This window comes from Drosophila willistoni (genome assembly GCF_018902025.1).
Source record: "Drosophila willistoni isolate 14030-0811.24 chromosome 2L unlocalized genomic scaffold, UCI_dwil_1.1 Seg168, whole genome shotgun sequence".
In the NCBI taxonomy this organism is placed as follows: domain Eukaryota; kingdom Metazoa; phylum Arthropoda; class Insecta; order Diptera; family Drosophilidae; genus Drosophila; species Drosophila willistoni.
The window spans coordinates 8,139,612-8,155,656 of record NW_025814047.1 but is presented as its reverse complement, the minus strand read 5'-3'; the positions used below and the strand labels follow the sequence as shown (position 1 = coordinate 8,155,656).

At 39.1% G+C, this 16,045-nt stretch overlaps 3 protein-coding genes across 3 annotated transcripts; 1 reads left to right on the top strand and 2 right to left on the bottom strand.

Moving 5' to 3' along the window:
- Positions 1 to 1,685: 1,685 nt before the first annotated feature.
- On the top strand, positions 1,686 to 2,342 carry LOC124459934. Its single transcript, XM_047009790.1, has 2 exons — positions 1,686 to 1,778; positions 1,842 to 2,342. The coding sequence occupies exons 1-2, from the start codon at positions 1,731 to 1,733 to the stop codon at positions 2,295 to 2,297; spliced, it is 504 nt and encodes a 167-aa protein (XP_046865746.1). The 5' UTR covers positions 1,686 to 1,730; the 3' UTR covers positions 2,298 to 2,342.
- Positions 2,343 to 14,182: 11,840 nt separating this feature from the next.
- On the bottom strand, positions 14,183 to 14,883 carry LOC6652131. Its single transcript, XM_002074806.2, has 3 exons — positions 14,809 to 14,883; positions 14,430 to 14,750; positions 14,183 to 14,365 (listed from the first exon to the last, which is right to left on the bottom strand). The coding sequence occupies exons 1-3, from the start codon at positions 14,881 to 14,883 to the stop codon at positions 14,183 to 14,185; spliced, it is 579 nt and encodes a 192-aa protein (XP_002074842.2).
- A 381-nt stretch (positions 14,884 to 15,264) lies between these two features.
- Positions 15,265 to 16,045, bottom strand: LOC6652132 (endocuticle structural glycoprotein SgAbd-4). The gene is made up of 2 exons (XM_002074807.3): positions 15,793 to 16,045; positions 15,265 to 15,725 (listed from the first exon to the last, which is right to left on the bottom strand). Exons 1-2 carry the CDS (start codon positions 15,954 to 15,956, stop codon positions 15,488 to 15,490), a joined length of 402 nt encoding a protein of 133 aa, XP_002074843.1. The 5' UTR covers positions 15,957 to 16,045; the 3' UTR covers positions 15,265 to 15,487.

The following is a 16,045-nucleotide window of genomic DNA, read 5'->3' as shown; positions in this document are numbered from 1 at the left end:
GCTGGACATCGAAAACCTCGCAGCAATAGAGGGATTTCGGTTTCCACCGGACCTGAAGGAGTACTATCGACTGGAGAAGGACTCACTGAAAATTGTTGCCCAATCGATCCTTGGGCAACAGTAGGAGCATGTTGCTATGCAACATTTCTAATAATAAGTTAGAAGGGTTTGGGAAACTAGTTGCAAGTGGTGTTAGGCAATACTTTACATTAGATAAGATTAGAAATTTAAGTAATTTTAATTTAGTATTAGATGGGGTTTTAGAGTTAGTATTTCTGTTAGCATTTAAGAGTCCTTGTTGTTGTTCGAAAAAATAAAGAATTCAAATGAAATATACTAATGAAAAATGTAAATGAATTTCATTCCATGTTCCAATTTCGTATGAAAGTTCAATTTGCAACTTGCGGAGTGAACCGCAAGTTGTTCAATTGCAAATTGTAGCGTCTTAAACTTTTGACAAACCAACAAAAAGGTAAGATATTTTGTGACTTTTTCTCTTATTAATTTTTATAATTTCTTGCACCCCTTGGAAAATGTGCGTGCGTATGTTTTTGGCTTGTATTTGCATTCGTTTTGGATATGGGTAGAGTTTTCCCTTCTCTCTTCGCTTTTATTTCTCACTTATGCAACATCTGAAATGGAGAATTCTCTTTCGCTTTTGCATATACATATGTAGAAAAACACCCACAAAAGCCAAAAAATAGCGGTTAGAATTTAAATTCAAATTGAAATGTAATTTGATAGTGTTAGACTACACATAATTTAGCTATAAGAACATATGATTGTTAGTGTTGTAGGGCACAGTGTTGGAAGACACTATAAGGGCTAGTGTAGAAAAGCGGTCACTTGATATCGAGCCGTGGAGAGAAAAGCGTGAGTAAAATTCGCCATTAGTTTTTAAGTTGATTTAATTCGTAATATTTCTTAGGAAATAAAACTCTCCTCACAACTTGGATGAAGTTGGTACCGGGGGCGTTTGGAGGGGGTCAGGAGTTATTATAAGCCAAGGGGTCCACGGCGCGTGGGTCGAGTCAACAAGAACTAAAAGCGAGAAAATACTAGTCAAAATCTTTTTTTTTTACTTTTGCTAGCATAAATGTTGTTGCTCAATTTCAAGTGAGTTTGGGATGACTTAAGAGCCATTTACATTTGAGCTTAACTACAATCCACCAAAAAAATTTCAGTTGATAAATCTTGATCATCATGAGAAGCTGAGTTGATATAGAAATGTCCGTCTGTCCGTCCGTCTGTGCGTATGCGTTTTACTCAGCCATCTTAAGAGGGAAGTATTAGATATAAAACCTCAGATCCCAAAATTTGAATCTGATCGGATAAATAGAACACATGAACTGTATGTGTATGTGTACCGTGCTTTGCTTAGGGAATGATGGAAGGAGAAGAAAAACTTGTAGTAAACAAAAAAACATTGTTTTGTTTGTGTATTGATGAATTCATTTGCAGGGAAACAAAATGTTAAAAAATTATTGCCAAGGACTGCAAGGGTATATAAACTTCGTCATAGCCGAAGTTAGCTTCTTTGATATTTTTATTTGTAATAATACAATGCTATCTTTTTTAATAGATGGAAGAAAACAAACAAATATTCCAACTGACATTGGAATCCCACCGAAATATAAGTATTTTATAATGCATACATTATAAACATTGTAAACAGATTTCCTTTTTTTTTTCAGGTGTCAAGTGCCCTGGATGTGGTCAAAACCGTTGTGATGCAGCAGATTGCCGCCACCAAAGACGCTGTCCAGAAAATTGTGGACGTAAGTACATTTGGATATTTTTTCCCTTTTCAAATTTTTGAAATTATTTTTTTTATTCCACAGAATCGGATGGCGAGGGTGGAACCAGTGTCACAGATTCCAGTGGCGCAGATTCGAATGGTACAGGTTTCACAGGAACCTCTGATCCTGGAACCTGTGACACCGGAATCTGTGCCACTGGAACCTGTTCCATTCAAACAGAACATACGTCCACAGCCGAAAGATGATCCGCACAGGATATCAATGAGAAAAAAGCACATTTGCGTTTTTTTCGAGCACCATAGGGATTGCGTGTACCGGACAATCCCCACGTGCACGAAGTGCAATATTGAATGGCCAAAAGGCGAAAAGGGAATGAGGAACCACGGAAGATTTTGCAAGGAGGATGATCCTGTGATAAACGTCATAAGGCAGAAGCGGGCAAAGTTGGTCGGGTCAGCGGAGCGACTCAACGGATTGGGTGAATTCGCCAAAAATGCCCAGTTAATCCTCCTCCGGCGTTTATCCAGATTAGTATGAAATCTAATTTGAATTAAGTATAAAATTAATATTTGGCACAGTTGTTTATAGGTATAATAAACTCATCAATATTCAATTACATGAAAATAACTCAGAAATTAACGTTGTTATTGAGATAAGTCACTGTTCCTGAATTTGCCGTTTGTATTGGAGCTATTTTAGCTCTATAGCTCTTCGTCTCGTTGTGCTGATGAAGAAAGTATATAGGTACTTATGGGTGAAGATGGTTTTATACGTCTCACACTTCTGACCAAAGTTAATACACCCTTTTGCAAGGCTATAAGCATCGCCAAAAATTAAAACTTCAAAATTCCTAAGAACTCCAACGCTTCAGCATAGAAGATGTGAAAGGTGTAAGACAACAATATAAATAATCACTTATTTCAATTTAATTAGTCAAACAAAACATGGGCTTTGTCCGGATTCCAAATAAACTTTTCAAAATTTAAGTATATTTGACAGGCTCCTTATTCCCCTAACTACACGATACCCAGTACTGAATTCTTAATAGTATTTTGTTGTTCAATACTTCATCTCGATTCGTAAACTTGCGAAGCCACGTATTAACCGGTATTCATTAAACTGTGCCGACACTGGGGAAACTGTTTCGGGTTTGGAATTGCATTGATTTTCATAATTAAATGCTAAATGTTGCGACTTGTCTGTGACGACGCCCTATATGCAATAGACGATGAGAACCGATTCGTGATCCAGAAGAAACGGTTTCAGCACCACTATGGATCAGTTTTGTAAGCACCGTAATCCTTCGAGGATTATTGGTTTTAAATGTGAATTTATTTGAACCAAGCTTCTCCCAAAAATCGTACATTGTTTTATTGTTTTGGCCGTTGGCTGGTGGCGGCGCTAACGTGCTCATGTGCGTACGCTATGTGTAGACATAATTTTGGTCTAAAGAGCTGCACGGTTTTACATACAACGAAATGAATGGACTCTATTAGAGTTGAAATGAGTGAGAGCGTGTGATCATGGCAAAGTAGCACATTTTGTGCATTCATCTCGTTCGTATCGCTTAAGAATAATGGAAGTGAAAATAAGCAAAATGAATACGAAACAAAATTTCATTGTTTCAAGAAAAAGGAGTGAAAAAACTACATACGCTGTCATTCGAATACATTCGAAACCAACCCCTTGCTTTCACGCATTACATTTCATTCAATTCCCTGTGAACATTGTGCGACTGAGTCCTGAGCACTCACTCATTCCAACATGTTCGGACTCGCGATCCAACTCACTCAAATCAGTTCGAGCATTGTCCATTTGAGTGTGTTTTTGTTTTTTTTGGGCTATTCATGCAACACGATGATACCCTTGCAAAGGGTATTATAAAATTGGTGAGATGTTTGTAACGCACAGAAGGAGACGTTTCCGACCCCATAAAGTATATATGTTCTTGATCAGCATGAGAAGCTGAGTCGATATAGCCATGTCCGTCTGTCCGTCCGTCTGCGTTTTACTCAGCCGTCTTAAGAGCTATCGGGCTGAAATTTTTTTTGGGTGTTTTTTATTACCCGGGAAAAATAAAGTATGAAGACCATAAGGATCGGACCACTATATCATACAGCTCTAGAAGGACTAGAAGAAACATTTTCATAAAAATCGGAGTATGCTATGAAATTTACATATGTTATAATATTGGATATAAAACCCCAGATCCCAAAATATGAATGTGATCGGATAAATATAACACACGCAGACGCAACGCTACATGAACGCTGTATGTGTATGCGTGCGTTGCTTTGCTTTGGGAATAAGGGAAGAAGAAGAACAAATTGTAAAATAGAGAGTAAAATTGTTTTGTTTGTATATTGATGAATTGAGTTGCAGAAAACAAATTTTGAACATGTAAAATTATTATTACCAAGGACTGCAAGGGTGTATAAACTTCGGCATAGCCGATGTTAGCTTCTTTGATATTTTTTGTTTGATAATCATTTTTTTTTCTGACAAGCACGAGTCGAATTGTTTCCGAAGTGCCGTTGCCGAACCTACACGAGCATTTACAGCAGGGGTAGGCACAAAGAGAGCCAGATCAAACTGTCAATGTATGCGTGCGCTTGCTTGTGTGCGTAAGCTGCTTTACACTGCGCGAATCGTATGTGAAGAAACGAATAAAAAAATTAAACTGCAAGTGAAACTGCGGAATTTTCCCACAACATTTTTTTACCGAATCGCCTTAAAAAACAAAGTACAGTCATGAGTCTTCGATTCCTTTTACCTTAATGTCATAAAAATGAATGCATATTTTGTATCGGCTATTATATGTATATATTTTTCATACTATACATATACATGTATATCTTACATTTATATTACATTATGCATGTTCGCTTATATTATAATATACTTTTTACCCTATAGTTGCCATGTACGAAAGTGAAGCATTAATTTTTCTGCGTGTAGCTGCGTAACAAAGCGACATAGTACTGCTTTCGTCAAAAGTCTGTGCGACACTAGCTGTTTTTTTACGCTTTGAACTTGTACTTCGTGCTCACATCGGCATGCACACAGACGGCCACACGAGCAATTGCCGAGCAAAAGTGCCCGCACGGGCTATGGGCGCCTACCTCTGATTTACAGTGTATCTGAGACGGCAGAGCTAGGCCCTAGTCCGGGGAATGGACCGTGCCGACCACTGCTTTAAAAAAATGCTGGACTGAATGCTCAGCATTCCCTTGCAACTAAAGTAAAAATTTACACAGCGATTGTGGTACCAACATTCACATATGTATGTATGCCCTTCCTATTTGGGGCTCTGCAGCTACATCTACTGTCAAAAAGGTGCAAACCATGCAGAACAAAGCGCTTCACCACGACCTGAGCCTACCCACGATAGCTGAACAAATAGACACAGTTGAACCAATAGAGACCTCCTCGAAGCTCATCCGAATCCCTTAGCCAATGATTTGGCCGTAAACACCTCCATGCGTAGGCATATTATCCATTATCTTTTTAGCTCTTTTTCTTGTTTTCTTGGTTTTTTTAAGCTTGATAATATCAAACAGATGCTCAATTAAAATTGTTCAAAATGCAAATGCAAGTGTTTCAGAAGCAGTGCGATAAACAAACAGAAGCATTTAAAAAACAAAACTTGGCAATTGCATCATTTTCGACAGTGGCAGCATCAACATCAGCAGCACCGGCAGCAACAACACCGACTGCGTTCGTGACGCCGATTCCACGAGCAGGGTCACCATTTGATCTCGGTGCTTATGACTGGGCCGAGAGGGTCATTAGGCGCCACACCACCTCGATGTTGCGAGGAAAAAAGTGGACGTGGCCGAGGTGGAAACACTATTGAGCCAGCCTCCTCCCAAAAAGGCGAAAATGGGCACGCGCCAGGGAAAGGTTGCAATTCTTGGCACCTTTCCAGGCCCAACACCATAAACTTGCATGCCTTGGTGTTTTCTTGTGTTATTGTGTTTAAATTTAAGGATTACTTCATTATTAAAAAGAATTTTTAGAAAGTTTTGCAGAAATGGTTAGGTTGAAGAGCGCACCAAAAAGAGCATAAACAGGGTGTTAAACAGTTGGCTTTTATATTATTTAAAAGCCAAAGTGTTTTAAATTAAAGATGAAACCTTTTTTCCTCCAATTTGAACCATCCTCGCCCGTGTTTTAAATCGTTGTGCGGCCGCGTGCGGATTACAATTTTACGAATGATGTTTGTCAATATAAATCGGCTCGGCTAAATGCTGCCGACAGCGCTGCCAACCGATGCTTTCCGAAGTCTACACTTAACTTCAGTGCACGTTTACTTGCTGGCAAGAACAATCACATCACCATCTCACTCGCACTCAATACTATGTTCCTTTCACTTGCACTTATTGCAAGTTATTTCATCATGAGCCAACTACACGATTGCTCGAAACCAACAGAACAGACACACATACAGACGCTATCTACTTAAACTGCATATGTGTGCGTGCACACATCCAATTGACATGCAAAAGAGATGGGAAAGGCCGTATAGCGAAACTGAAAGAGATAGACTCTATCCGTCTTTTATTGTTTTTTTTGTTTGCCAGTTAATTCACTCGCGTTATCTTTTTATACCCTTACAGAGGTTATTATAAAATTGGTCAGATGTTTGTAACGCACAGAACGTTTCCGACCCCATAAAGTATATATATTCTTGATCAGCATGAGAAGCTGAGTTGATATAGCCATGTCCGTCGGTGCGTTTTACTCAGCCATCTTAGGAGCTATCGGGGTGAAATTTTTTTCTGTGCTTTTTATTACCTGGGGCAGATAAGTATGAAAATCTTTAGGATCGGCACACTATATCATATAGTTATGTACGAAAAGTAGGCGAAGCAGTTGGAGTATCGCACTAATGTGATAGTATTAGATATAAAACATCAGATTCCAAAATTTCAATCCGATCGGATAAATAGAACACAACTTACAGACAATATAAATCGGTTCTGCTGGCAGCGCTGCTTGCTCCCTTATACGTCATTGGTCGAAATGAACAGAGCAGCAGACCGCACACTTCGTGTGTGTTGCTGCATACACATGTATGCAAAAGCCTTATTTGTGACTGTATGGGTGACGACCGCTCTTTTAGAGTCACCGTGTGTATCGTATGTTCTGTATTTTTTCATTCCATGCTCATAAAGAGAGCGAGAGGCAGACACGCTCATGCAACGGTAAACGAAAATAAAAGTGAGAAACCGAAGCTTCCCGAAGTGCACGTTTGCTTGCTGACAAGAGCAATCACATCACCGTCTCACTCGCACTCAATAGGACACTCAGTATACTATGTTCCTTTCACTCGCACTTGTTGCAAGCATACGTTAAGTGATTGTCTCTTGCCGACAGAACCACTGTATGTTACTTTGTCATGGTCAGAAAGATTGAGTCGCGTTGATTGTCATTCTTTTTCGCGTCACACAATGGAACACATGTCTTTCAATTTTCAATCGCTTTAAATAATAGTTGTGCCCCTTTATACATTGAGTTGGGAGTTTCTTCTTTTTGCTCCTATCAACAGATAAAGTGAAAGCAGACTCGACGTCGATTTTAAAGTGTTCCGATGAAAACACAAAATTTCAAAATAAATTTTATTTTAATAAATCCCCAGCGATCGCTGCCCGTTTTTTGCCGGATAAGGGACAACAGTGGGCGGTTTGGGTACGGCGAATGCTTATGAAAGTGCCGCTCAGTAGACCATACACTTCGCGCACATGTGTACAGTCCTTGTCACGTCGTAGTACTCTTAATAGGGCTCCTGCACTTTCTTTGCCGACTTGAAGCTTCGTCCGCAGCGTAGACAGCCATGCGGAATACCTATTCCAAAATGGCTTAACGAGCAAAATTTCAGTTAGAGTTGCGTGGCCAAAAGTCGAGACTTGTTTGCAAGTTATCCAACTCGGCAATACTCCATTTTGTTTAAGGACCACAACGGCTGAGTGTGTGTGGCATCGTTCTTAACACCACAAAAGAGACATAATGACTATTAAGCAAGAGGATACCGGTCGCGAGGCTAACCCTAACGAGGAGGTTGCTCCATCTCAGATAATGGTACAATGCCCTGCTGATGACAACGTCGAACAGGTGAGTCGGTGTCCACAAGGTAGGTATGCAAAATTTTTACAAATGCCTTTCATTCGCAGATTGGAGAAAACGATCTTGTTCCCTTGGTGGATGCTGTTTTGATTGTGATTAATTAATCTTTGATTAATCCATCAACTGCAGTAATACCGCCAAAGGTATGGATCAACGAGAACCCGGAAGAGCTCTTTGAACAAAATGAGCTTGTTTCGGCTGATGTAGCTGAGGTAGTCACAGACTCCGTTCCAGAAGTGAAAGCGGCTCTCGGCCACAGCCTCAGCGTAGCAATAGAACACAATAACTTAAGCAAGTTTTGATATAAACTCCGTGGTTTATATTTATTATTTTTGCCTGCAAGGATGAAAAACAAAATTAGTTCCCATTAAAATTATTATCCTCTTGCCCTTGCTTACCATTGAAGGAACTCTCGATTGTTTGGCATGATTGCTCAGTATATTTACAACGCTTGGTTGGAGGACAAGTGTCATCCGTGTCATCCTGAGAAGCTTGTCTCTTCCGGGGGTCTATGACTAAACTTACTGTACGACGTGGTCGTCCGCGTTTACCTTTGCTGGATTTTCAATTAGAATGAATTTTCATTCTTTGTTGTTAGAATAAGTTTTAGGGTGTTATTGGGCATTCATTTGTGTATTGAGGTTTGCTTGTGCAATTTCAATATTTTATGTTTAGAGCGAGTTAATTTTCATATGTTTTTCAGAGTTTATCGTTGTATTGAATTGTTATCGTTTTTATCGAGTTATGTTAAGTGTTGTATCTACGGCATAGCGACATATCTCCGACGACATATGTATTTCCGCCCAGTACATTTTTCTGGCGGAGATATGTGGCATTTTTAACGGCGATCTGCGCGGAGATATGTCGTTTCAAAACGCGCGAAATTATGTCGACATGTATGCGATAGTTAGGTATCGGCATCCATTTACATTGGCTGTTAATTAACATTCAGCTAACATTTCTAGGTACCATGTGCTGCTTTCAGGTTCGCCAGGCTTTGCGTACGGCAGGCGGAGAAAGAAAAGAGATTTCGTCAAACAGGAGTCCCGGATTCATCCTTGTCTTCTGATTTCCAGGTGTGGGCGTGTTTGGAGTGGAGGCCGAGTGTAATATGGACATCCCCATTTGACCCACTTCTGATTGGAATCCAAATATCTCCCATACAACAATGTTCTGGGTTTTTCTTTAATCACAAAGACATGAAAGTGTGACCAGTCGTAAAAATTCGAGGAGCCGCACGTTTGCAATTTGTCCGCCTGGCCGATCGGTTTGAAGAGCTTTCATCTTTTGGTGTTCTCAACACCTGCTGGGTCAAAATGACATGTAATTTTTTTCTTCAATAAATATTTCACTTATTATTTGATCAGCAAAGTGTGCATACGTGAATAATCTAAAAACACCACAAATTTGTCACTCGAATTCAAATAATTGTTGAAGATTTTCAGATTAATTCTTTTAATTTGGTTCTAAAGTCCGAGTAAAACTGCGTTCAACGCTGACTCATATTTGCTTTACAGTTTTGTCTGGCATAACGAGTTTCACAACAACATTTAATTTATGGGCGATCATGATCAAAGGGGATACTGTTTTCTCACATCCTTGTTTCCTGGGCGATGCTTGGCAATAGTGTGTATTTTGTTGAACAAATTTGTGCAGTGTTGCGGTATATTTTTACAATTGCGACAAACGGGTGGATCAGTTTCAAATGTTCCATTAAATCAGATTTATTTTGTTATTAGTTCACCAATCCTCCAAAGACCTGGAACAATTACCTTGGCCATGCTCCATGTTTGGAGAGGGAACCACATCGCCATCCTCTTTGCAACTTGGGATTTTAGTTTTGAACACACTTTGCCACATGCCAAAAAAACAGTTCTCGAATTACTACCCTAATGAAATGTCTGGTGGCAGACTATCGATGGTATAATAGGCATTTATAAATGATTTCTTTCGTGTCACTAGGTCATTAAAGTCGTTATGGAATAGTCGGCCAAGATCCATCCAGATCCGGATGATTTCTGCTTTACAAAAATTTGGTCCATTTTTTAATAAAAATGATCGAGCTGCTTGAAAAGCAGAGCAAAGGTCTTAATACTGATAAATGGGCCGTCGTAAGTAAAGAAAAATTGGATCCCTCTTTGGAAGACAATATAAAAAACATTTGTCCAAATCGTGAAGTTGACCTTTTTTTTTCTTTGACGTTTAATATATATTTGTTGAATCTACTCTTAAATTAGAGCCTAACAACAAGTTTGAGATATTTTTCTTACAATTAGTCTAGTACTTAAGATAAATCCTGGGGATATTGCAGGCGGCCCTAATCACTTGTTATTGGGTTGGTCTGTCATTTCTTTTAAGACGAGTTCTATTATTAGTTCGCGTAAGGGAATTGGCAAGAACATTTGGGTGTGCATCCAGTTTCGCAGACAACTTTAGTTGTTGACTACCTATTTCAGATTTTACGCTAGGTATATTTAGATCATTTTGAATGTTGTCGTTCCGTATGTACCACGGGTCCCCCGTGATTGATCTTAAAATCTTCGACTCTTTGTATAATATCGACATTGCTGGTACTTGCATTTCCCCATAGTACGGCTCCGTAAGTCCAGATGGGTTTCAGTACGGAGTTGTATAGGAGGACTTTATATTTATATTGATGACCCAATGTAGGCTACTCGCTTTCAGTCTAAGCTGTGACTTTTTTGCTTCGATGTATTATGGATAGATTCTGTAAGTGTCGAATTTACAAGGAGCAAGTGTTATCAACTGCACTATTATTTCTGGTTGATACAATTCGAATTGTGTTCATAGATGTCGCGATTAAGTAGAAAATATATAATTATATATGGTAATACATTTGTGATACAAAAAAATAAAATTATGAAATGAAAGCTTAACTGTCATGACGGAAAAAAATTAAGTAAGTTAGTCGACTCGCCGACTTGGGTATACCATACACCAGGTGAAACAAAAACACGAGCACTCTAGCGCCGCCACTAGCCAACGGCCAATTCTGCCCTTATGGATCGAGTAGCAAAGTACGTTCATACGCATATTTTGCATGTTTCTAGTCCGATTTCAATAAAAGTTGGTAGTTTGGTAGAAATAGACAAGATTAATTAGTCTGCCAAATTTGATTGCGATGGTCAAAAAATTGCAAGAGCCAATCGGTTTTTTCTAAATTATGGAGGCCGAAGTGAGCGTGGCAACATATTAAAATATATATAGTCTGCGCGCATACTAAGCCAGCATACATACTAAATTTGGTGACTTTAGCTTTGTAAGTTTACGAGAAAATCAGTTTTGTTTAATTTGCGGGGGCGGAAACGGGCGTGGCAAAATTTTTAAATAGTCAATATCTGCGCTTCTATTAGGCTAGTTTACATACCAAATTTAAAGTCGGTAGCTTTCATACTTTTTAAGAAAAACAGTTTTATGTAAATTCTGGGGCGGAAGTGGGCGTGGCAAAATGTTGGAACAATTTTGTTCATACAGACGGACAAACGGACGGACAGACGGACATGGCTAGATCGACTCGGTTGTCGATCCTGGTCAAGAATATATACACTTTATGGGGCCGGAAACGCTTCGTTCTGCCTGTTACATACATTTTGGCGACACCCTATGTGTGCATGGTATAAAAAATAAAGAAACTTTGCTGAAGAAAGTTTGTGAAAAAATGAATATACATATATGCAAATGGCAACTTTGATGAAAAACTACCGCAAAAAATTTTGTATGAAACCATCGTGATAACTTAAAAATCTAATGATGCAGTTCGATTCGCAGGACCCGAAATAGGGTCCAGTTTTATTTACTTTGCAAATAAATTTGGTATGTAGACTCGTGTAGTATGTAAATATATAGAGTTCATTTCAATTTTGGCCACAACTCCTTACGCACCCAGAATTTACATAAAACTGATTTTCTTAAGAACATTAAAAACATTAACACTAACTTTGGTATATATATATGTATGCTGGCCCACGTTTGCACATGCAAAGTAAATAAAAATGATTATCTCGAAAGCCAACAAAGTTAGTCACCAAATTCGACTCGTTTACTATGCGGGCCGATTATAATTAATAGATTTTGCCACGTCCACTTTCACCTCCTCCATAATTTTGAAAAACCGATTGCCTGTCGCAATTTTTGATTATCGATATCAAATTCGGCGCACTCATTAGTTACAACTTAACTAACAACTTAACCTAGCTTTTCATTAAAGGGAAACAATAATAGATCACAGTAGATATTTTCATACGTTGAAATAATATTACATTACCAAATTTACAAGACGGTTGATTTGATTACTCGTGGACCTATTAGGGACATTTTGGGTGGTATCGCTTCAGTCTTCTCTTCCTTGGTCTGTCAGTAAGACAGAGTCTGGCTAGAATATTTGGGTGACCACCGAGGCGTTGCAGATAGTTTGCTGCATATTGCTTCATAGGGAAGTTCAGATCCCTTTTGATATCCTTGTTTCGAATATACCAAGGTACGTTGGATATACTACTAATACTTGATTGTATCACATTAATCTTCTTTAAATTTGTTGTAGCTGCAATTCCATAAATTTGGACTGCATATTTCCATATGGGGCTTAGTATGGCTTTTTAAATTGACACTTTGTTGTGTAATGATAGTTTGTTTCTAGGTGCGAGCAACCAACCATTTTTCCAGTTTTTGCCATTACAAACTGCTTGACCATGGTGGAGTGGGATTTAGTTTTCTGTCCAAAATGTCACCCACTTTCGCTTTCATAATCTAAAAAAAAATTGAATCCCCGTCTCAATCCCGATCCAGATCCTCGATCAAACCCAATTTCAGCATACTAATTAGCCCTATTAATATCTACCAACCTACCAAATAATATCGGTATAAGAGTGTTTTACTAGGTGGTCCGTAAGGGCGGAGTTGGCCCTAGGCTAGTGGAATTATTTTTTAACAAATATATTTTTTTTTTATTATTAATATCATTTTATATCATTTCATTCATCAAAACAAAAAACTAAAGCATAATATAACCATTAGAAAAAAAACATAACAAAAAAAGACTTTCCAAAAGTCTGCGTACATAAAAAAGGACCAAAAAATATATAATATTTTGTATTAATATCTGGTTGGATAGCCTTTTTGCTTTAGCATCTCCGCCAGACGTCTAGGCATCGAAACTACAAGCTTGCCGTTATCGTCTGTGGTTATTTTGCTCCATTCCTCTATAATAACCTCCTTTAGCATTGTTTTTGAGGTAATAGTTTGATGCCACATCCTGCTCTCCTGGATTCAAGTCGGGTGATTGATATGGCGTAGGCAACTGTTTTTTGACGTTGTAGAGGAGCCATAGCTTCACGTTATGAGCTGTGTGCTTCGGATCATTATCTTGCTGAAAGTAAAAATCATCTGCAATCTATAATTTTTCGGCACTCTGCTTCAAATTCTGCTAAAAAAGGGCCTTTGTAGTCTTTGTGATCCATGGTAGACTCAATAAATGTTAAGTTTCCAACACCACTAGCCGCCATACACCGCTAAAATATTACTGCTCCTTCTCCATGTTTCACTGTTGGAACCAAATTTTCTTTTTCGAAGGCTGCTCATCTTTTTCTCCATATCAATTTCTTCCCCTTAATGCCAAATATACAAAACTTGCTCTCATCCGAAAATATGACTTTGTTGCAGAAGCTATTCGGCTTGGACGTGTGCTGATGGGCAAAGTCCATACGCTTTATTTTGTTTGCCTTTGAAATATGGGGCTTCCTATGGGCATCTCTTCCATTATTCTCCGCCTCCTTCCAAATGCGGCGAACAGTTTTATCGGACACTGTTTTGTTGAAGCGTTCCGCAACTTCAAGACTTCCTTGGTGGACAGAAATCCTTGGATTTGAAGCCACCAGCTGAACAACTCGCTTCTTCTCCATGTCTGTCAGCAAGGAAGGACGTCCACATCGGGACTTTGATATTGCCAATCGTCCGATTTCTTGCCAGGATTTGCCCTCCAAACGAAATTTTACAAACTTACATACATTTGGTTTTCGAAATTTGAAATATTTGTTCACTTGGTGCATGGTATACCCAAGTCGGTGAGACGACTTACCTACTTCATTTCGCCATCTGTAATTCTAATAAATTAATTATTTAAAAAAAAATGAACACAATACAGCCGTAAAGTTTTGCCCCGGAGTTAAAAAGATCTAGAGACTTCGCTGATTAGTTATAGCCATCTTGAACTCATATATTTATATTTTGAATAAATTTAAACAACACGAAATGTAGGGAATGCATTAAGAAATTAGTTTCTACAGAAACTTCTTCTTTCTGGCCTGCTCCTTTGAGATATCAAACAATCGGCCCAAAACTGTCACATTTGCCACATGAGCCAGTTTCGGTATAAACACATCAAAATGAACTAAGAAATCGGTTTCAGTTAACAGTGGAGGCAACGAGTCGCCAGCTGTAATGTTTTTGGAAAAATAATTACCCTGCAATGAGAGCGATGGGACAATGGGATAAACAAAATGAAGTTTTCGATGGATTCATACATACGTTGCCAAAAGGACATCTTATTATGGCATTTGAGCCACGATTTAAGCTTTTTACCAACAGATCTAGCAATGCCTTTCGCTTGCGTTCTCGCAGGGTCTTGCACAAGTCGAAGGTCAAGTCAAAGATTTTTGTAAAGACCTTTTTCGAATTGGGAATAGACACCTTAAGGGATCCAGTTAAGACGTTTAGCTTTTGCACAATTCGGAGTGAGGCATCAAGACTTCGATTTCGTGGAACCGAAACTTTGCAAACAAAGTTGTTTATATAACTTTGATTGGACTCACAATCCATTTGATGAATCTCTATAAAATATCCCATGTGCTGAAAGGTGTTTTGTTTAAAGTAACGCTCGGATTACAGCTTTGCTTGATCGTCTTACAGGTATTAGTTGTGCCGTTAAGTGCAGCTGCCAGATGCTGGCCAAAACGATGAAGCGTAAGCTAAATAACAACATGTCTCCAACTCTTAGGGTCGACTAATTAGGTAAGTACATAATCCAAAACGATTCCACTGGCGATGGCTGAAAAGCTTTTTTGTCTAATGGCCGTTTAATTGTGAGAGTAATCGATTGGCCCATTTACATGTGGGTAAATCTTAGATTGAGCAAACAGTTGAATGGAAATGTTTGTGGTTAAGTCAAGCAAAGAGAAGTTGATTCACACTCCGAGTGCACTTCAATGACCACAGATCGGTATCCACACAATGCCATTGCGATGTGGTTACGCATATGAGATTATGAGCTCACTGGCGTGAAGGGCATCACTTTTGTCATTGGTAATATTATAGGCCACGCGAGGCTGGGAAATTGCATCAGAAGGTGTAGTTGCGTTTAATATTTATTTATTTTCGATTTCGTTTGCTCATCGGGTGTGCAATAGGTGTAATTTGATAAATTTACTTAAACCTACAGATTTATGGAAATTAAAATGATGTTTTCTCGCGTTGGTTTCTTGTTTTTGGCATTCCAGGCAGTGCGTAATACTTTTTTGAAGCGAAAGATGAGTAGTAGCTGAGTTTCAATTTAGGTAGGTAAGTGTAGGTAGCTTGGGGGAGTTGTTCTATTGAGGAGCCACTGGCAAGTGATCACCTTGAGGCTGGAAGCCATTCTCATCGGCAACGTATTGTACACTTATCACGTTTCCATCGGGATCATTGTAGCTGTAGGAGCCAGTCTGGACCAAAATTACCGCTTCGTGTTCTTCAATGACCTGTCCATTGGCATCTTCACTCCTCGGTATGGTGATCTTCTTCAATGTTCCAATATTTTCAACTCGAATGCCATTCGAGGTTTCGTAGCTGGAGAAACGGACGACCGAGGACGGATGAATAAATTGGTCATTCCGGGGTTCCCCGTCTAGCTTACCTGCTATTGAATGTTCCATCGGCATTGTTCACATTTTCCTGTTTGATAATTGAAGCCGGTGTTGTGGTTGTAGTTGGAGCTGCTGCCCGCTGATCCTGCGGCCGGGCCAGGGCACAGCTGACAAGCAGCAGGGCTGAGGAGACGAGGCAAACGAACTTGTACATTTTGTTGAGTTTATCCTTTTTTCCCTGGATGGGTGCTGGTTCTATTTGGTAACTGGTGAATTTGGCGACTGATGCCTGGCCAAGCAGAT